This window comes from Petaurus breviceps, unplaced genomic scaffold, assembly GCF_028583685.1.
Source record: "Petaurus breviceps papuanus isolate PSGF00001 unplaced genomic scaffold, PetGlider_PUasm1.0 90466, whole genome shotgun sequence".
Lineage (NCBI taxonomy): Eukaryota > Metazoa > Chordata > Mammalia > Diprotodontia > Petauridae > Petaurus > Petaurus breviceps.
This window is the reverse complement of record NW_027187260.1, coordinates 3,287,901-3,310,311: the sequence shown is the minus strand read 5'-3', so window position 1 is coordinate 3,310,311 and position 22,411 is coordinate 3,287,901. Positions and strand designations below refer to the sequence as shown.

At 37.4% G+C, this 22,411-nt stretch overlaps 1 protein-coding gene across 15 annotated transcripts in view; it reads left to right on the top strand.

The window, feature by feature from the left end:
• The window catches only part of DISP1 (dispatched RND transporter family member 1), a 238,302-nt gene that overhangs the window by 101,401 nt on the left and 114,490 nt on the right, over positions 1-22,411 (top strand). For 4 of the 15 annotated variants that reach the window (XM_069062626.1, XM_069062619.1, XM_069062620.1 and 1 more), the window contains one exon: positions 13,562-13,725. The exons of 8 other annotated variants lie outside the window; for them this stretch is intronic. In XM_069062626.1, coding sequence (XP_068918727.1) covers positions 13,693-13,725 — 33 coding nt within the window. In that variant the 5' untranslated portion in view covers positions 13,562-13,692. Of the gene's footprint in view, positions 1-1,789; positions 1,844-13,561; positions 13,726-22,411 lie in introns of all 15 variants that reach the window. 3 more of the 15 variants (XM_069062625.1, XM_069062621.1, XM_069062622.1) reach the window with 1 other exon arrangement.

Sequence of the window (22,411 nt, the reverse complement as noted above, 5' to 3'; positions counted from 1 at the left end):
AAGGGAAAATAAAAGGAAAATGAAGGTCACAGTTATACAAAAACAAGAATGTACAGAAAAGGAGATACTGAGAGACAAATGCACAGGGAGTAAGGGGAGAGACAGAGAGAAAATAAGAACATTGAGATTGACCTTCAAGGAATGATGTTCTCATTTTGTAGCCTTTTTAGAAATTATTAATAAAAGAAAGACTAGACAAAGTTCTGTGTTATGTTCATTCTTGTTGGCCTAAATGGGACTATTACCTCTTGGTAACTCTTTGAAGGGCAGTTGAAATTAACTTGAGGAATGGAAGGTCTCTCTACCTTTACTTTAGGTATATATAGCTACATTTGGATCCTTGAAAGTAGGGAGATAATTAAAAGGAGATATTTTTAAATTAACAGAGGATATTTTTTTCTTTTCTTTTTTGAGGTGTCAGAAATTAAATGACAAAACTGGGCTCTGTGCTCTTTTCTCTGCCTGTCTCCTAAATAGTCTTCAATGTATAAGGTAGATTAAGTGATACAGAAATTTACAGCAAACAATGAAGTTTACTGTACTATATTTAATTTTTTTGTCTAATTAGATTTATACTTATAGATAAAAATGCCTAAACTAGCTTCCATAGATTTAGAGCTAGAAGAGACCTCTTAATGAACCTCTATTCATTTTACAGAAGGAGAAAGCAAGGCCCAGAAAGGATAAATAATCTGCTCAAAAATCACACAGATTGGTAGAAAGTGACTGAGTGAATGTTTTTTGAGGCTGAGGAGACATGGCTTTTGTTTGTTTTTTGTTTTGTAGGCAGCAGGGAGAGAGCAAGTAGGGAGAAAGAGTAAGGATGATATTGGGGCCAATCTGCTGGAGAAAACAGGAGGGGATGAGATCATGGGTGCAAATAGAAGGGTTGACCTTAGCAAGAAAGGCCTTCTCCATAAGAGATGGAATGAAGAAAGAAACAGGGGGGGAAGATACCAGAGTGATATGATATGAGGAGAAAGAGAGAAGAAGGAACTTGGTTTATATCTTTAGTTTTTCTGGTAAAGAGGTGGGGTCCTTATCTTTTTAGTCTCCTTAGCTTTCTTTTAAGACAACTCAGTCACACAGCCTTCTATGGAAAGCCTTTCCTGCCTCCCCTTAGTGCTCTTTCTTCCTGGGGTTATGTGGGGTATTTAAGGAGGACTTTGCTGAGCCCTTTTCAGTACTGCTTATCTACCTTTGGTGTCTACCCAGCTCCAAAAAGCTGTAGCATGTACAGCAGCCACAACCCAGTAAACCTTCTCTGAGCAGACAGGCTAAACCAGGTTGAGGGTAACCAATGGGCCTCAAGCCCATCTGTTAGTTAGTGTTGAACTACCCTAAGCATGTGAAGACTTCACCCTGTAGAATGGGCAGATAAGAACAGTTTGTTCCAGTGCCCATGAAGAGGTGCTGTAGAGTGCTTAGAGCATGGTCAGACATTGATGATGTCAAGGTCATCCACTGCATCCTGTGCCATCACCAGTTATCCTGACTTTTGTCTTGCCACTGGGCTTTGATGACTCTGGAAGAGAGGGTGAGGCTGACAACTTTGTACAACTCTGCCCCACTTAAATCCAATTCACATACAGGTCAAGACAATCACCCCATGATATCCTTGATCCTCTTCAAAAACAAAAGACAAACAATAACATCTCTTTCCTAATCCTCATCATCATAACTAATGTATGTCAGTTTAAGGTTTGCAAAATGCTTTATATATATTATATCATTTGATCCTCACATTAACCTTATGAAGTAAAGCACTGTTATTATTCCATTTTACCAGTGAGGAAAGTGAACTTAGAAGAGGGTAAATGACTTTACAAGGGTCACATAACTGGTAAGTGTGTTTAAAATGGAATTCAAATTCTTCCTGACTCTAAGACTGACACTCTATCCATTTTTCTACTTGTCTTCCAGAAATTCTTATTTTTTATGTTGTATTCTATTGGGACTGTTTATCCTTTTGTTTTTGTACTGCCAAGGTTTAATGCAGTACTTTGAACTTCATAGGCACTTAAATCCTTGTGGGTTTGGATTGAATTATGTTAGTGTAATAAATTACTCCCATTGTTCATGTATATCTTTTTCTGTTGGATGAGTGAAAAAGTAACATTGTATATTGATTTTTAGGAGTTTGTGTTGGTTAAATGCCTGTTCCCTGAGTCCTTGCTTTTTAGAAAGCTGGCGATTTGAGATTCATCTATAAACTATGTGAAATCAGAGAGTCTCAGAGAAATTTAACATCCCCTTCTAAAGGTAACTGAAGGTTAGCAACCCAAGTAAGTCCTTGATTTATCTGAGTACAGGAGAAATTCTCAGGCTCCCATCTGTTTACTAGCAACCAGCCAGAAAAGATCAACTTCTCTGTACTGGGAGAGCTGTGTTTGGGCAGTCCCTCAAAAAAAGACAGTGTAGTGGATAAACATTAAATTTGTGCTCAAATACAATTTTCTTTTTACTTATATATTTCAGCCTTCATTAGTGTGTCAACAGTGTTGAGATCAAATAAAACCTTCTGTATGAGTTGTGGTAATGTCCGTTTACTCAAACTCCTCAGAGGCCTTTTGTGCAGAAAAAAAGTAGTCTGCCAATTTCATTTTCCTAATCAGAAAAGGTGGGGGTATAAGTGATAGACAAAAGAAGAAAAATACTCTTATGTGCATTTCTTTTAGAAATCCCTTGAAAAGACAGAAAGGATTAGAGTACTTGCCTTTGTGTCAGGTTGTAGAATCATAGGTTAGCTCCTTTTCTCTCCTCCCTTCTATTTGACCATCCAAATTAACCAGTAACATCCCAAGTTGAAGAAGAAACTATTTTCTGGACAGAAGATATATATGTTAGTTTCCCAGGTTTTTGTTTTTAATTGTTACTTTGTTCTTCAACCACTTACCTTCAAGACAGATCAGTAGCAAAATAATCAGTTCAGAATTTTTGCAGTATATGCAAGTTTGTTAAATGGGATTTGATATTTTAGTCATCATGATATTTGCAGAATATTAACTTGGAAAAATTATTTTCTTTTAATTTAATAGTTTGTGGTATTTCAGGAAAAAAGAAACTTTTGGATTAAGTAGGAACCTCTGGTTTTACTTGACAGAGGCATGGTTCCATTAGTCCAGTTATTTGGTGCAATGGATAGAGCACTGGACTGGACCTGGAGTCAGGAAAACTCATCTTCCTCAGTTCAAATCTGACCTCAGACACTTAAGAGCTGTGTGACCCTAGGCAGGTCACTTAACGCAGTTTGCCTTAGTTTCCTCATTTGTAAAATGGTTTGCAAAATGGAAGGAAATGGCAAACAACTCCAGTAGCTTTGCCAAGAAAACCCCAAATGGGGTCAGGAGAAGTTGGACACAAAAAAATGACTGAACAACAATTAATGACCACATTTTAAATAAGTAGGATACCTCTTAGATTTCTTTGGGTATAGATCTAGAAATCCTAGAAAGCTCTGCTAAGTCTCAGAAAGTTACAAGTTTGATGAGAAATGCTAATCAAATAACTTAACAGCCTTTATTGCAAACTTAATTACTTATGCTATTTTTTACATAAAGATATTTTAAAAATAAACTTAAAGGAAAAATGGCCAGTTCAGTAAATTTTATTTTAAAATAGCATTTTTATAAATGTAAATTTTAGAAAATATTTTGTCCTTTCTATTAATTTTCAAAACAGTTCAATTGGGGATGCATATAGTAGTAATGTCTATAATGGAAAATGTTCACCTGTGGTAAAAGAATGTGTGTCTAGTAAATATGTTTATACAGCTGTGTGGTAATGTACTTTATTACAGTGTGTATTTATGGAATCATGTAATGAGCCTCATTTCTAAACAACTGTTAACTTTGGCTTGGAAGTAGCTAATTAAATAATAATTGTACTTTTCAATTCCAGACTATATAAATATATATAGGATCATTCTAGACATCAGCTTCAAATGTTAATGTATGAACTTGATAGTAATTATGTGTTGGCTTATTTCTGAAATAGTACAGACTTTCTGAAAAATATTACTTATTTATAAGTTGTATTTTAATTGCATAAAATACCTAATATTTAGTAGAGTTTACATAAAATTTTATAGCACTTGTAGAGAATAATTTGTCATACCTCTGGTAAAATTATTATCCATTAATTTAATTTGGCCTGTGAAAGCATCCTTTTCATTAGTAAATTATATTTACTCCATGGACTTATTAAAATTAGATAATGTGTGTGACTTCATTCATGCTTATTAGCTTATGGAACCTTGTTTTTAAAAGGCTTAATAGTGACAATTTTAAAAATAAGAAAATGAACCTTGGAGTTATTCTTAATGATGATTATAAGTAGTTAGTTTCAAGTTCAAATTATATAGGAATTACCTATATTTCTATCTATGTAAAGATTATATCAGAGAATTTAGAACTGCAAGTGACATTAGAGATCATGTAGCTAAAACTCCACATTTTACAACTTAGAGAAATTAAGATCACAGAAGGAAAATGACTGGATGTTCTTCAGAAAGTTAACCATTAGTACTTTCCCTCTGCGTAGAGCACCAAAACTCAACTTGAATTACAAGAATGTCTTTTCAATCTAGTATATGAAAAAAAATGCACCATATTCTCTCAAAAGATAATACCCTTATTCCCAAATTTGGGAAGGATAAAGTAGAGAAGAGAATCTATAGACTCAATTTCACTAGTTAATGTTTTTTTTCAAATACTTTATTAACTTATGATTTACATCATTCATTTCTGCAAGATGTTGAGTTACAAATTTTCTCCCCATTTTTCCTCTACCCACTGCCTCAAAATAGCAGTCCCACTGGATATCCCCTCCTCTAATCTGCTCTCTCCCATGTTTTCTCCCATACTCCTTTTGACTTTTCCAGTGGATCTTTATGCCCCGGTGCCCATATATCTTATTTCCCAATTACATGTAAAATAGTATTAATAATGGTATGTATATATATATATATATTTATATTACATATATATGTATTTAAACATTTGATTTTAAAACTTTGAATTACAGATTCATTCCCTTCCTACCTTGTAACCCACCCTTACTGGGAAGATAAGCATTTCAGTATAGGTTGTACAGGTGTGGCTAATGCAAAACAATAACATAGATTTGTTGTAAAAGACTGACTCTATTTCCCTCCCTCCTATCCCACCTGCCACTTGTTCTATTCTCTACTTTGATCCCATCCCTTTTCTTTTTTTTCTTTTTTTATTTATGTGTGTGTGTGTGTACACACACTCATATCTCTCCAACCCCCACCCCCCCCATTAGTTGTTAAACATTTACCAGCACACCATTGCCTCTGCTCTTGCTGCCCCTTCCTCTGATTGGCTGATTCCTTCCAGAACGTCCATTTTAAAGAAAATGCCTAAACCAGTCCTATTGTCTACTCCAGGCTGCACTCCAGGCTTTGTAGACTTTCTCTACCATGCTTGCCTGGGGATTATTCCCCTGGCAGTTCCTTTTTAAGTATTCTTTCCCCTTTAGAATATTTATATATATATATACATGTATTTGAATATTTGATTTTAAAACTTTCAATTCCAGACTCATTCACTTCACCCCCTGACACCCACCCCCACTGGGGAGACAAGCAGTTCAGTATAGGTTGTACATGTGCGGCTAATGCAAAACAATAACATAGTAGATGTATTGTAAAAGACTGACTATATATCCCTCCCTCCTATCCCACCTCCCACTTGTTCTATTCTCTACTTTGATCCTGTCCCTTTTCAAAAGTGGGTGCTTCCAACTTCCCTCCCCCCCAGCCTGCCCTCCCTTCCATCATCCCCCCTCACATCCCCTTCCCCCCCTATTCTCCTGGAGGGTGAGATCCCATATTTAGTGTGTATTTCCCTCCCTCCTCAAGCCAGATTCAATAGGAATAAGGTTGACCCCTTCCCTTTTGCCTTCCTATTCTTCCCCTCCATTGTAACCATTTTCCCTTGCCTCTTCTGTATGAGATAGTTGCCCCACTCTGTCTCTCCCCATCTCCTCTCATTATATTCCTCTCACCTCTTAATTTCACCTTTTAAGTATCATCCCTTCCTGTTAAATTGGTCCCGTGCCCTCTATCTATGTATACCTGCAAAAGTATATACACACATTCACATATGTATTCATATACCTGCATACCCTCATATAAAGACACACACACACACACACACACATATATATATGTATATATGTATATATATTTCTAATCCCTTCAATTACTGAGAAAAGTTTCATAAGTTACAATTATTGTTTTTCCATGTAGGAATGTTAATAGTTCAACTTTGGCCAGGTGGCTCAGCAAGCAAGAACACTGGCCCCAGTGCCGGGATGACCCAGATCAAATCCGGGCCCAGACACTCAGCACCACACCCAGAAACAACAACTGGCCGTGCAACCCCGAGCAAGCCACTCAACCCTGATTGCTTTAAAAAAAAATAGTTCAACTTTGATAAGTTCCTTATGATTTCTTTTCCCTGTTTACCTTCTCATGCTTCTCTTGCTTCTTGTATCTGAATGTCAAATTTTCTATTCAACTCTGGTTTTTTCAGCAAGAATGCTTGAAAGTCCTGTATTCCACTGAATGACCATATTTTCCCCTGAAACATGATACTCAGTTTTGCTGGGTAGGTGACTCTTGGTTTTAATCCCAGCTCCCTTGACCTCCGGAATATCACATTCCAGGCCCTTCGATCCCTCAGTGTAGAAGCTGCCAGATCCTGGGTTATCCTGATTGTGTTTCCACAACATTCAAATTGTTTCTTCCTGGCTGCTTGTAATATTCTCTCCTTAATCTGGGAATTCTGGAACCTGGCTATAATATTCCTAGGAGTTTTCTTTTTGGGATCTCTTTCAGGAGGTGATCAGTGGATTCTTTCAACCTCTATTTTGCCCTCTGGCACTAAAACATCAGGGCAGTTTTCTTTGAGAACTTCCTGGAGGATGCTTTCCAGGCTCTTACTTTGGTCATGGCTCTCAGGCAGTCCAATAATTTTTAAATTATCTCTCCTGGATCTATTTTCCAGGTCATTGGTTTTTCCCATGAGATATTTCACATTGCCTTCTATTCTTTCATTTGTTTGGATCTGTTTAACAGCATCTTGATTTCTCATAAAGTCATTAGCTTCCATTTGCTCCAATCTAATTCTGAAGCAATGATTCTCCTCATTGAGCTTTTGAGATTCTTTTTCCATCTGGCAAATTCGACTTTTTAAGGCATTCTTCTCCTCATTGCCTTTTTGAGCCTCCTTTGCCATTTGAGTCAGTCTGTTTTTTAAGGTATTATTTTCTTCAGTCAGGCTGTTGACTCTCATTTCATAATTTTCTTGCATTGTTCTCATTTCTCTTCCCAATTTTTCCTCCACTTCTCTTATCTGCTTCTTAAGGTCCTCTATGGCCTGTAACCAGCTTGTATTTTCCTTTGAAGCTTTTGGTGCAGGAGTTCTGACTTCACTGATTTCCTCCTGTTCCATGCCTTGCTCCTTCTTATCCCCAAAATAGGAGTGTAATGTTGGGATCTTCTGTCTGCTTTGTTTCCTTTGCCTGCTCATTTTGCCACTCAATGATTTGACTTTTGGGCTTTTTGCCACAGTAGGACTCTGCCACCAGACAGGGGAGTTTTTGTCCCAAACACTGGGGTTTTCTCAGCTGCCGGAGGTATTAGATGGGTGCCCTCTCTGAGGTCTCCACACACTCTGGCAAGCTGGACACACACCCCAGGACCTCCACCCTAGACTGTGATCCAGATCCAAGCAGGTTAAAGCAAGAGCGATTACCCCTCAGACTGGTGCTTGGTCCCCCTACACTCTGCAGGCCAGGAGCTGAAGAGCCACGTGGCAGCGTCTCAGTGGTTTCTCGCCCTGGGGGTAAAAGCCATGCACTCCCACTTCCTGGGTCCGAAAGTCCAGACTACACTGGTCTCTCACCTTGTCCTTCGCATCTATGTATTGATAAATCTGGAAACAGCCACAGCTGCTGCTGATCTGGAGTCCCTCTGGCTGGCGGCTGGTCAGGCCTGCCCTGGGGCTAAAGCCTCAGCTTGGTGCTGGGCTCGGCTCCCAGAGCATTGCGCTGGCCAATTCCTCCCGGCCTGCTGGGCTGTTCTCAGCAGGAGGTTAGCTTCTCTGTGTCATTTTGTGGGTTCTGCAGCTCCAAAGTTTGTTTAGAGTCCCCTTTTTACATGGATTGGGGAGGATGGAAGCCGGAGCCACGGGAGGGTCATGCTTCTACTCCGCCATCTTGGCTCCACCTCACTAGTTAATGTTGATACAAGAACATACATAATTCATTTCAGCATCACCAACTTGGATTTATACCACAGATACACGAATGGGTGAGCAATAAGAGAATAATTAGCATAATTAATTTTAAAAACAACTAAAATGTATTATTATGTAAATAGTGAGAAAAAACTTTTGAAAAATATATTTTCTTTTTGAAAAACCTTAAAAATATTGCATAGAAGTTACCTTCTGTAACATGATATTATATATGTATATTCACATATACATATCTATGTATATGTATACATAATATATTTATATATGTATCACATATGTATGTATGAAAGAAATAACATTATTTGCAATAAAGAAACACTGAAAACTTTCTAGGCTTTATACATCTATAGCAAAATAAGCTACAAATGAATAAACAATTTAGCATAAAAGTTAATATCATTAAAATTATATCATAAGTATAATTATTTAAAAGTTAGAGAACAGAAGGTTCATTTCTATAGGGTAAAAATTCATAATCAAACAAGAGGTAAAGCCCACTAGACACAAAAAGCAGCTTTGATTATATAAAATTGAAAGCTTTGGCACAAATAAAATCAATGCAACTAGATTGAGTGGGAGTAAGATCTTTGCATCAAATATTTTAGTCTGTTTTCTGAGACATATAGGAAATTTGCACAGTAGGCAGTTCCTAGTAGATAAAAAGTCAAAGGATATGAGAAAGTTTTCAAAAGAAGTGTGAAATATTAATACCAAAAGAAAACATGCTCCAAATAACTAATAAGTGAAACACAAATTAAAATAATTCTCAAGTTTTATCTCATACTGATTGTCGAAGATGATAAAGACAGAAATTGCCACTGTTAGAAGAGTTTTGGCTTTTCATAGGCATGCTAATACACTGTTGGACCTGTGAATTATTTTAACTACTATGGAAAATAATGTGGAATTTTGTGAAAAAGATCATTAATTAATTATGTGCTTTGACCCAGTGATCTCATTGTTGGACATATTCCCCAAAGAGGTCAAAGATAAAATGATCCTATGTAAAACAGTATATTTAAAGCAGTATTTTTTGTGTTAGTAAAAAACTGAACAGAGTGGATAGGTACTCAATTGATATTTGGCTATAGATGAACAAATTGTGTTATATAAATGTAATGGAACATTATTGTTTTATAAGAAACAAAGAATCTGAGGAATTTAAGAGAAATGTGAGAAGATAAAAATTTATTCACAGTGAAATAAGTAGAGCCAAGAGAATAATACACACAATGACTGCAGTAATATAAATGAAAATAATACTATATAAGACTTTAAAACTTAGATTAACTGCATTGACCAATCATATTCTTCAAAAAGAGATGATGAAACACCCTTCTTTCCTATTAATCAAGTGTTCTTTACCTGGAGTTTATAAATGTGTCTGTGTGTACAACCTGAATTTTAATATTTTCCTTTGTAATTCTATATATTTTATTTTGTGTGGTTAAAAACATTATTCTGGAGGTGGAGCCAAGATGGAGGAAAGGAAACAAGAACTTTTCTAAGCTCCTCCATGAATTCATCACTAAACTTTCTTTTTTTCTTTTTTTTCTGATCTCCCAAGTTGTTAATTTAATTTAATTTTTTAGTTTACATCACTCATTTCCACAAGATTTTTAGTTAAAAATTTTCTCCCCATTTTCCCCCTACCCACCACCCCAAAAAGGTGATCCCATTGAATATCCCCTCCCCCAAGCTTCTCCCTCCTATGTCTTCTGCCATCCCCCTCTGACTTTCCAGTAGGACATGGTGGATCTCTATGCCCCAGTGCCTGTATATCTTATTTCCCAGTTACATGTAAAATAATAATAATAATAATAATATTTATTCAAATGCTTTATTAACTTCTGATTTATATCATTCATTTCCACCAGATTTTGAGTTACAGATTTTCTCCCCATTTTTCCCCTACCCACCACCCCAAAATAGCAGTCCCACAGGATATCCCCTCCTCCAATCTGTTCTCTCCCATATTTTCTTCCATACCCCTTTCAACTTTTCCAGTAGGGCATGGTGGATCTCTGTGCCCCAGGGGCTGTATATCTTATTTCCCAATTACATGTAAAATAGTGTTAATAATAGTATGTATATATATTTGAATATTTGATTTTAAAACTTTGAATTCCAGATTCATTCCCTTCCTCCCTTGTCACCCACCCTTACTGGGAAGATAAGCAGTTCAGTATAGGTTGTACATGTGTGGCTAATGCAAAACAATAACATAGTAGATATATTGTAAAAGACTGACTATATTTCCCTCCCTCCTGTCCTACCTCCCACTTGTTCTATTCTCTACTTTGATGCCATCCCTTTACAAAAGTAGGTGCTTCCAACTTCCCTCCCCCCCAGCCTGCCTTCCCTTCCATCATCCCCCCTCTCATTCCCTTCCCCCGCTACTCTCCTGGAGGGTGAGATACCCTATTTAGTGTGTATTTCATTCCCTCCTCAAGCCAAATTCAATGGGAATAAAGTTGACCCATTCCCTTTTGCCTTCCTATTCCCCTCCATTGTAACCATTTTCTCTTGCCTCTTCTATATGAGATAGTTTACCCCATTCTGTCTCTCCCCATCTCCTCTCATTATATTCCTCTCTCACCTCTTAATTTTACCTTTTAAGTATCATCCCTTCCTGTTAAATTGGTCCTGTGCCCTCTATCTATGTATACCTGTAAACATATATGCACACATTCACATATGTATTCATATGCCCATATACCCTCATATATATATATATATTTCTATTCCCTTCAACTACTGAGAAAATTTTCATAAGTTACAATTATTGTTTTTCCATGTAGGAATGTTAATAGTACAACTTTGATAAGTTCCTTATGATTTCTTTTCCCTGTTTACCTTTTCATGCTTCTTTTGCTTCTTGTAATTGAATGTCAAATTTTCTATTCAACTCTGGTTTTTTCATCAAGAATGCTTGAAAGTCCTCTATTCTATTGAATAACCATATTTTCCCCTGTAACGTGATACACAGTTTTGCTGGGTAGGCGATTTTAATCCCAGCTTCTTTGCCCTCCGGAATATCATATTCCAAGCCCTTCGATCCCTCAGTGTAGAAGTCGCCAGATCCTGTGTTATCCTGATTGTGTTTCCACAGGATTCAAATTGTTTCTTCATGTCTGCTTGTAATATTTTCTCCTTGATCTGGGAACTCCAGAACCTGTCTATGATATTCCTAGGAGTTTTCTTTCTGGGATCTTTTTTTCAGGTAGTGATCAGTGGATTCTTTTAACCTCCATTTTGCCCTCTGGTTCTAAAACTTTAGGGCAGTTTTCCTTGAAAATTTCTTGGAAGATGATTTCTAGATTCTTTTCTTGATCATAGCTTTCAGGTAGTCGAATAATTTTTAAATTATTTCTCCTGGATATATTCTCCAGGTCAGTGGTTTTTTCAATGAGATATTTCATGTTGCCTTTTATTTTTTCATTTGTTTAGATCTGTTTAATAGTATCTTGATTTCTTATAAAGTCACTAGCTTCCATTTTCTCCAAACTAATTCTGAAGGAGTGATTCTCTTCAGTGAGCTTTTTTTTTACTTTAGCTAAAGCATAACATATTCTACTCCAGCCTTTTACCTTTACCCTGTGTGTATCCCCTTGATTCAAATGTTTCTCTTGTAGACAGCATATCGTAGGATTGTGGCTTTTATCTGTCTGCTATCCACCTCCGTTTTATGGGACAGTTCATCCCATCCACATTCACAGTTATTATATCTGTGTCTTTCCCTCCATCCTATTCCCTGTTTATGTTTTTGTTTCTTCCTTCTCCCTTCCCCTCCTTAAGAGTTTTCCTTTTGACCAATGCCTTCCTTAGTATTCCTTCCCCTGCCCCCCCTTTACCTACCCTTTGCCCTTACCACTGTTTCCCTCCCTTTTAACCACCACCCCCTTTAAAAACCTCCCCTTCCCCTCCTATTGCCTATAGAGCACAATGGATTTTTATAGTTAGTGGAGTATATTATTCCCTCCTTGAACACAAATGGATGAGAATAAATTTCATACAGTGCTCTTCTCCCTCCCTCCTTTCCCTCTATTATAATGAGTTTTTGTGTCTTTTCACATTAGAATCCTAAACTTAACTGATTATATTGATCCCTCTTTGAACCAGAACCAATGAGAATAAAGTTCATATGATGTTTATCTCCCTCCCTCCTTTCCCTCTACTATAGTGTGTTTTTATGTCTCTTTGTGTGTCATAGTTTATCTTTTTCTGCCTCATCCTTTCCTTTTCTCCCATTACAATCCCTTTGTACCCCTTAATAAGGTTTTTATCATCACATTAGTTCATTTATACCCATGCCCTCTATCTATCTATCTATCTATCTATCTATCTATCTATCTATCTATCTATCTATCTATCTATCTATCTATCTATCTATCTATCTATCTGTATCCCTTTTATGCAAGCTTATAAGACAACTCCAAAAGACTCATGATGCAAGGAGATGTCAACACTCAGAGAAAGAAGTAGAAAGAACAGAACTTGAATGCAGAGTGAAGCGAACTACCTGCTCTCTTTCTTTTTCTTGTTTGGTTTTGTTTCCTCTTTTCCATTGTTCATACAATCCTTCTTTACAACCTAACTAATGTCTAATGTGAAAGTATTTGTAGATCCTATACTTGATTGCATGCCACCATTGGGGGGGGGGGGGGGGAGGAGAGGGAGAGGGTGAAAATTTGAAACTCAAGGGATGTGGAACTGAATCTTGCAAACTAAAAGTAAACAAACAAATTAATAAAGACAAAAAAAGAAACAAAAAAAAACATTCTGAGAAGCCAGTCATGGTACAAAAAAGTTAAAAATCTCTACTCTAGGTAGAGCGTTGCAGGTTGAGGACTGGGACTGTAGAATGTTGTCTAAATAGTAAGACAGTGTCAGTTGATTTTATTTACAAGTTTTTCATTGTTACAAGAGAGGGTTTAATGTTGAGATATATGCAGTCATGAGTGTGGTATAAAAAAGATATCAATAAAACTTAAGAAAGTGTAGCATGCATATATCTTCTAGTTAGTCCTCTCAAAAATAAAAATTTCATTTCAAGAGGAAGCAAATAAGACAGTATAACCAAATTATTGCAAATCTGTCACCATTCCAGAAAAACGAAGTCCTTGGTGGATATGTAATGTGTTTTTTGATTGTTTTTACATATTAAACAAACCATACCAAGGGAAGTAAACCCTTGCCACAAAAAAAAAAATGCCACAAAACATGGTAATTAAGGTAGCATGGTTTTAATCGTGGTTTTTTTTTTTTTTTAGCAGGAAGGAATGATCATAGGTTGGCAGATGAAAGAGTGGAGAATTTTTCAGAGGAGAGAGAATCAACATGTAATATAGAGGGAAGATGTGTGTTGGAATACTAACTTGGTTGAAAATGGAAGATCTGACCAATGGAAGAATCATTGTATGTAGGTTTGGAAAAAGTAAGGAGGAAGCCATTTAATTAGAAAGCTTAATTGCTAGCCTGAGTAGTTGAGCTTTGGTGTTGGGAAGAGGTTATTGAGCAGAAGCTGCAGAGATGTAAATGCTGGCGTTCCTGTTGACCATGTCTAAGATGGAATGGAACAAGAAGAGCTTAGAAGTAAGGAGATAAATTAATCTAGCCTTTAATTGTGACATGAGAAGCCAGAGTCAGATGATGTGAATTCTAAAACTTTTTAGAACAATCCGATTATGCTAGGTGATGAAGGTCTGGGCTAGAATGGTGGCCTTACAAGTTGGAAGGAAAATTATAATAGCTCACAATGCAGCAGTAGTTTAAAATTTACAAAGCACTTTCTTTCTAATATCCCATGAAGTAGGTAATGTTATTATCTGTGTTCAAAATTAGAAGGGAATATAGTTTCATCAATGAAAATTACATTAAAGAATATACATTCCCACAGGGTCTTTCCATCAGACTTAGAACTCAGACCTGTATATGTTGTCTCCCTCCCCCTCCTCCCCACATTAGAATTTAAAATTCCTAGAAAACAAGGACTGACTGGCTCTTCTATTTGTTTCCCCAGTGCTTTGCACATAGTAATCACTTAATAAGGAACTTTTCCATTCATTTTTTTCATTCTTTCCATTTTCTGGATGAAAAAATTAAGTGAGTTTCCAGCATGTACACAGATAGGATATAATAGAGCTGGGACTCTAAGAGGATCATGGGATCAAAGCTTAAGAAATGGAAAGGTCCTCAGAGTTTATCAAATCACATCCTCTCTAACTGTTTTTTTTTTAACAACTAAGCAATCAATAAGCATTTATCTAGCACTTATTATGTTTTATCTAAGTATTCTTTCCACCATACCATACTACTTCTAAAGGGGTGGGAAAATCTGAGTGATATCATTGATACAACTTTAGTGATCCATTGGGGACGTGTTATACCAAAATACTCAAAGTGATATTTAAAAATTCTATATGTTGTAATGTAATAGGGTGGTAGAGATAAAGGATGAAGATCTAACTAAGAAAATCAAATTTCTAAACTTGAGAAAATGAGGACCAGACCTCTGACCCTAAAGTGACTCCAACAATTTTCTTAGTCCAAAGATGATCAGGTTTTGGTAGAGTGATATACCCTGATCAAATTCTTGGTTAATAGATCAACAAGCACAAGAAGTTTATTTACATGCTAGAAAACCTATTTTATTTTGTTTTGCAAAATTGATTTAATAAAAAAGGGAAAATGACAAATCCTGGAGGGGCTGTGGGAAAACAAGTACATTAATGCACTACTGGTGGAGTTGCGAATGGTCCGACCATTCTGAAAAGCATTTTATTACTATTTATTTTATTACTACGCCCCCAAAGTCATTAAATTGCATACCCTTTGACTTCAGTCTATACCTCAAAGTGACCAAAGAAAGAGAAAAAGCATCATATATATGAAAATATTTATGTCATCTCTTTTTATAGTGACAAAGAACTGTTAACTGGGGGAGTGTGCCTATCTATCAGGGAATGGGTGAACAAGTTGTGCCATATGAATGTAATAGAATACTAAGGTGCTATAAGAAGTGGTGAAAGGGATAGTTTCAGAGAAACCTTTGAAGTTGCATGTGAACTGATGAAGAATAAGTGAGTAGAACTAGGAGAACAATTTATACAGTGACAACAATATTGTAAAAATAAATTAAATTGTTTAAGAGACTTGAGGAAAAACTTAAGGACTCTGATCAATGTAATATCCAACCATAATTCCAGAATACTCATGATGAAACATGCTGCCCACCTCCTGGCAGAGAGTTGATGGATTCGGAGTGCAAATTGAGATATATTTTTTGACATGACCATTGCAGTGTGTTTTTTTGACTTTATGCATTTATTATGAGGATTTTGCTTTACTTTTTTTTTCAATTGGAAGTCATGGGAAAGGAGGATGTAGGGGAGAAAGAAGGTATATTTTGGTTAATTGAAAAAATAAAATTTAATTAAAACTCAAAAAAGTAGAATGGCTAACTAATTTTCACTAGAAAGTTTATTTGACCTAAGAAATGTAACCTATCTGCCCATGGAAACATCTGCTCAGGAGAATCTTTGGGTCAGAACCTTGCTTGATTCAGATAAACTAAATTCCATAAATATTTTTCAAGGGTTTCCCAATTATAAGGCTATGTGTTAAGGTCTGAGGATCTAGAGATAATAGCAAAATTGTCCCTAATCTCAAGGAGATTACATTTTGAAGGGAAGGAAACAAAATATATACAGATAAAGAATTCAAATTGAGCTGACTGTAGAACCTTGTTAACTGATTCTCCTTTACTGTAGGGGCAGGTAGGCAGCACAGTGAATAGAGTGCTGGGCCTCAAGTCAGGAACTTTCTCCACATTAAAATGTAAGCTTCTTCTGAGTTGAGATTGTTGGTACTTGTATATCAACACCAAGCATAGTGCCTGGCATACAGTAAGCACTTTAAGCACTATACATTTTTGCTGAATGATTAATTGTGTATCTTTTTTTTCTGGTTCTGTTCACTTCACATAAATATACCAATGGGTTTCAGAATTCTTTCTATTTATCATTTCATGTAGTATAGTATTTATGTTCATGTAAGTCTATTTTAGACATTCCCTAATTAGTGGGTATCTTACTTGGCTACTGATTCTTTTCTATTACTAAAAAAGAAAAATGCTGCTATGAATATTTTGGGGTATACAAAACCTTTCTGCTTTTATAGGTTTTACTATTTTAGTCATATACTTAGCATAGTTCCAAATTATCTGCAACATATTGACAAATCATCTTTTAAAGTTGGGTAATTCTGGATGATTTCTACATATAGTGAATTGTTTCCATTTCTTGTTACCTTCAGTTTCAAAGAGTGATTTCCTAACTCTGTCTCTAGATTTAGAATATATCCTATCTGAGTGTTTGTATCTCCTCTGGGCTAATTTCAAAGAATGAAAGTTGTAGAGAAAAAATTTCAAGGTTTTGGCTAAATGTGAAATGCTTTGGTTCTTATAAATTGTTATCCATTAGTCCTTTGAAGTGACTTTCACAGACACATGACAACCTTGACAATGCTGCTATTTTGAGACACATCTAGCATGGCAAAGATGAGGAGCTGACTGCATTTCCTGTGTTTCCTGAGCTGCCCCGGTACAGGTTTCCCATAATTTAAGTTCCATTGGGATTGTGCCTATAGTGCAGGATGATTGTATCAGGAGGCATGGATTCTGGATTGGCTTAAGATGATGTCTGGGTTTGAGAAGGAGATTTAAGCAGAGATATATAGAATTGAAAGCAAGGGAACCTGAGTCACAGAGCCAACGCGAAATAGATTGACAGGTAAACAACTGCTGGTCAAGCTAAGAGAAGGTGATCCAGCAGAATAGCAGAACCTCTGATCTCCAGAGAGTTGTAAAGTAAGAGCTGTGGGTGATGGTTGTTCAAGATAGCCAAGCTATTGCACTATTTTCCTCAGTTTTCTGGGGGAAAGGAAGGGAGGGAGGGAGGGGGAGTGAGACAGACAGACAAAGATAGAGATAGACAGAGAGACAGAGACAGAGACAGACAAAGAGAGAGAGGCAGAGAGACAGAGAGGGAAACCATGTGGGAAAGAGAGGAATTGAAATATGTCATTTGGGAGAATGGATGCTGAGAATTAATAGCAAATGAAACAAAACAGAAAGAAATTAAATGTTACTAAAAGGTTTCTGTTAGAATAGCAGTAACTGACTATCTAGTTTTAATTAACCGTAGAGGATCTGTATTTCACATGGAGATGATTTAAACCACACCAACGGAAGCCCAAGCCTGTGAGGAAATGTACCAGGTGGCATATAGATAACATTTTGGAGGTTGATTCAGGATGGATTGTGGATCTGAAGTATAATTTGTTTATATTATAGCAGTCTTGAATTACTATCATAGTGTAAGCTACATTAAAGTTTGGGGCTATGATGCAGCAGGTTTTTTTTTTTTAAATGGGTCTAGTTTGATGGTTAATAAGTTATATCTTTAGGTACCCTACCATAATGATCCAAACAAATTTGATTTCATATAATTATATAGGTTGAAATGGAGCTATATGCTTGTCAACTAGGACAATTGGTACAGGTGCTCAGTGTTGGAACTAGGCCCTTGATCTGCCTTCCATAAGTCTCTCCCAAATCTGGTCCATTCTCCACTCACCTGCTGAAGTGATCTTCCCAAAGTGCAGGTCTGTCTATGACACACACACCCTCCCACTCCCAACTCCCTTATTCAGTAACCTCCAGTGGCTCACTGTCACTTCCAAGATCAAATATAAAATCCTCTGCTTGGTGTTCAAAGCTCTTCAATACTTTCTCTGTTCCCTTTCTAGTCTTCTTATGCCATATATACCCACTAACCCCCAAGTACTCTTCAGCCCAATGATACTGGCCTCCTTGCTGTTCCTTGAACAAGGCAGTTTTATCTCCCAACTTCAGTCATTTTCACTGGCTATCCTCCATGCATGAAATGTACTTCCTTCTCATCTCTTACTTCCTAGTTTTCCTATCTTCCTTAAAGTCCCATCAAAAATCCCAACTTCTGGGGCAGCCAGGTGGCTCAGCAGGTAAGAGCACCGGCTCCAGTGTTGGGATGACCTGGAGATCGAATCCCGGGCTCAGACACTCAGCACCACACCCAGAAACACCTGGCCGGGTAACCTTGAGCAAGTTACTTAACCCCAATTGCTTAGGGGCAGCCAGGTGTCTCAGCGAGTAAGAGCACCGGCTCCAGTGTTGGGACGACCTGGATCAAATCCCGGGCTCAGGCACTCAGCACCACACCCAGAAATAACTGGCCGTGTAACCTCTTGAGCAAGTTACTTAACCCTGATTGCTTTAAAAAAATCCCAACTTCTGCAAAAAAACTTTCTTGATTCCTCTTAATTCTGTTGCCTTTCCTCTGCTGATTACTTCCAGTCTATCCTGTGTCTAGATTGTCTGCATTAGTTATTTGCAAGTTGTCTCCCCCATTAGATGATGAGCTCAAGAGTAGGAACTATCTTTTACTTTTCTTTGTATCCCAGCACATAGTAGGCATAGTAAGTGCCTGCACATAGTAGGCACTTAATAAATGTTTACTGATTGGCTATTCTGTGGACTTCTTAAGAGGATGCAAAAGAATAAGCAAAATATACAGGAAGGAAAAATTACTGTTTGAGTTGCCTGAAATTGTGGAGACATTCCCAGAACCCCAGGGAGATAAATGACAAGGGGAATATTTGGAAATTAGTTATTAAATGCCCACAAGTACTCATTCTTGTGCTCCCCACCCTATCTTCCCCCTTCCTGGACTAGGAGTTGATGTGTGAATTTAAAGCTCTTGTGTTGAGAACTGAATGGCCTGAGGATTATGTAAAAGTCCTCCTAAAAGGAGAGAGAACCACCCCAACAGATGGAGATCTAGTGCTAACACCATTGGCTTAGAATGTGGGACAAACTATCATTCAAACGATACAACTGGGAAGGGGGAGGTACTATGAACAATTAGTCTCTTCTCAGGGAGACATGATTGAGAGATTAGCTTGACTAGAACACTTATATGAAGTTCCTCTCTGCTTGCCAACTTTGTCAACTGTGGGGAGAGAAAGCCTTCAATTTTGTTCTAAGGTTGGAGAAACTGCTACAGAGTCTTATGATCCCTATTGCACTAACTCACGCCCTTGGGGTTGGGGGGAACTGTATGATATCATGTATGTGGCACTACAGCAATATCTTTCCCCCCTCCTGCTTCTAGAAAACTAGCTAATCAAAATTGGTTCATGGATCCTAGAGGAAAGGGAATGGTGTAGAGAGAAAGTAGAGTGGGGCAACAAATTATGGGCTCCATTTTGGGATTTTGTCAGCGTGTATTTGAAGTCCCTGAGGGAAAGTTGTGGGTATCAATGAGAAAGTAAAAACTATAGGAAACATATCTGAAGTTGTAGCATTGATTAGAACCGACTTTAGCTTATTCAGATTATTAGTAGTCTTGCAGACAATAAGGTGACTGTGGATACCTAAGTATTCTGGTAATTAATGCCTCCACTGGGAAATCTGCAGGAAAAAATGAGGACAGTGCTCACAAGGAAGTACTGAAGTCTTGAGTTTAGGGATGGATCCAGTGAAGTTTGACTGGAGAATTTGCAGTGCCTGAGGAATCTGAGGAAGGATGTTGTGATCATATGAGGGGGATGTGGATTGTGCCCAATCCACCTCACTCTTGACCTTTTCAAGAGCAGTCTTTGAAAATTGCTTCCACTGATAAAGAGACTCTTAGGATGACCTTAAGACATTCATTATCAAGATCCATAGCCCCTATGTCTCACTCAGTCATAGTACTGAAGATTGGAAGATTTGATGAGTGTGGCCCATTGAACTTTTAATATGAGAACTAAGGTGGATCAGTCCATCATACCATGAGTTCAGGATGCCTTGGTATGACTGCTAGGCAGCCAATGACTTTCAGTGCTAGATGGCATAGTATGAGGGTGATAGAATCCTCACAGCTGAAAAAGATAAGGAAAAACAACATTTACTTCTCAGGTCAAGGTGAATATTTTTATGTAAAAGCCCTGCTAAAAGGAGAGACAACCACTCCAACAGATGGAGATCTAGTGCTAGCACTCTTCTCCCTCGCACTGATCCATTAGCAATATAGGCATTGGCTTAGAATGTGGGATATTCTAAGTCATTCATACGATATGACTGGAAGGGGGTATATGGTTAAAGGCAAATTCCATTGACTTGAACTGCTTCTCTGGAGAGCCTTATATTACAAGCATTTAGGAAGAAACAATTCAAGTTTTGTGGAAACACCATCAGAATAACCATAAGATCTAAGAGCTTCCTGAAGGGCTTGCAATATGATATTCCAGAAGTCAAAGGAGCTAGGATTAAAACCGAGAATCACCTACCCAGCAAACTGAGTATAATACTTTAGGGGAAAATATAGACATTTATTGAAAGAGAGAATTTTCAAGCATACTTGATGAAAAGACCAGAGTTGAACAGAAAATTTGATTTTCAAATACAAGAATCAAGAGAAGCATGAAAAGGTAAACAGGAAAGAAAAATCATAAGGAACTTAATAAATTTGAACTGTTCACATTTCTACGTGGAAAGATATTTGTAACTCATGAGATTTTTCTCAGTATTATGATAGTTGAAGGGAATATATTTGTATATGTTTATATGTATACATAGAGGGCAAAGGGTGAGTTGAATAGGAAGGGATGATATCTAAAAAATAAAATTAAGAGGTGAGAGAGGAATATATTGGGAGAAGGAGAAAGGGAGAGATAGAATAGGATAAATTATCTCACATAAAAGAGGCAAGAGAAAGCTGTTAGAATAGAGGGGAAGAGCAGGGAGGTAAGAGGGAATGAATCAACCTTACTTTCATTGTATTTGGCTTGAGGAAGGAATAACATATAAACTCAATTGGGTATCTTACCCTACAGGAGAGTAGAGAAGAAGGGGATAAAAGTGGGGGGAGGGATGATAGAAGGGAAGGCAGATTGGGAGAGAAGGTAGTTAGAAGCAAACACTTTTGAAAAGGGACAGGGTCAGAGGAGAAAGTAGAATAAATGTGGAGTGGGATAGGATGGAGGGAAATATCGTTAGTCTCTCACAATATGACTGCTTTGGAAATGTTTTGCATAACTACACATGTGTAACTTATATTGAATTGCTGCTTGTCTTCTCGATGGGGGTGGGTGAGGTGGGAAGAAGGGAGAGAATCTGGAACACAAAGTTTTAAAAACAAATGTTAAAAAATTGTTTTTATGTGCAACCGGGAAATAAGATATACAGGCACTTCGGGTATAGAAATCCATCTTGCCCTACTAGAAAATAAGGGGGGAATAGAGGGGACAGAAGAGGGGCAAGACTGGGGGAAGGGGTAATCAGTATGCTTGTCATCTTGGGGGTGGGGTTGGGGAGAGATGGGGAGAAAACTTGGAACTCAAAATGTTATGGAAATGAATGTTGAAAACTAAAAATAAATAAATGAGACACCTCCCCCCCCACAACATTTACCATTTCAGTATTGTTGTTATTGTTTTTAACTAATTGGAGTTGATACACCCAAGGGATTTCTGTATTTCCTCAGAAATGGACAAAGTATTGAGTGGAATGAACACTTGGAGGTGTTGAGGTCATTTGTATGATCTCATCCTATTTGGGAAGACATTGAAAGAGGAAAAGCAGAGGCTGATGGTGTTCGATTGGTTAGTAGATCTAAAGGTCTAAGACTCTGAATCACTAAGTATCAGGTCTACTGAATATGTTTGTGTCTCAGTAGAGATTAAATATTGGCTCTTTGCTTCTTTCTTTGTATCCTCAGTGTCTAGTTGTGCTTGTGTACATCATAGGTGATCAATACATGTTTGTCAGAGTGAGTTCAATTGCACTGAATTGGCAAGCACTTAAATTGAGTACTGCAAACCAGAGGTGCAGTCAGTTGGGTGTGCATTATCAAGCATGGACACCCAGCATAGGAGCAGTGTACTCTGTCCTGTAATATTAAAGATACATGGTTTTGAAGGCACTTCATGACAATTTTGTACACTTGGGTGAAGAGGAAGTTTTGGAGCTGATGTGGAACATGTTCTGTTGACCCCAAGATCCAGCAGGTGTATAATTAAAGGTAAATTCCATTGACTTG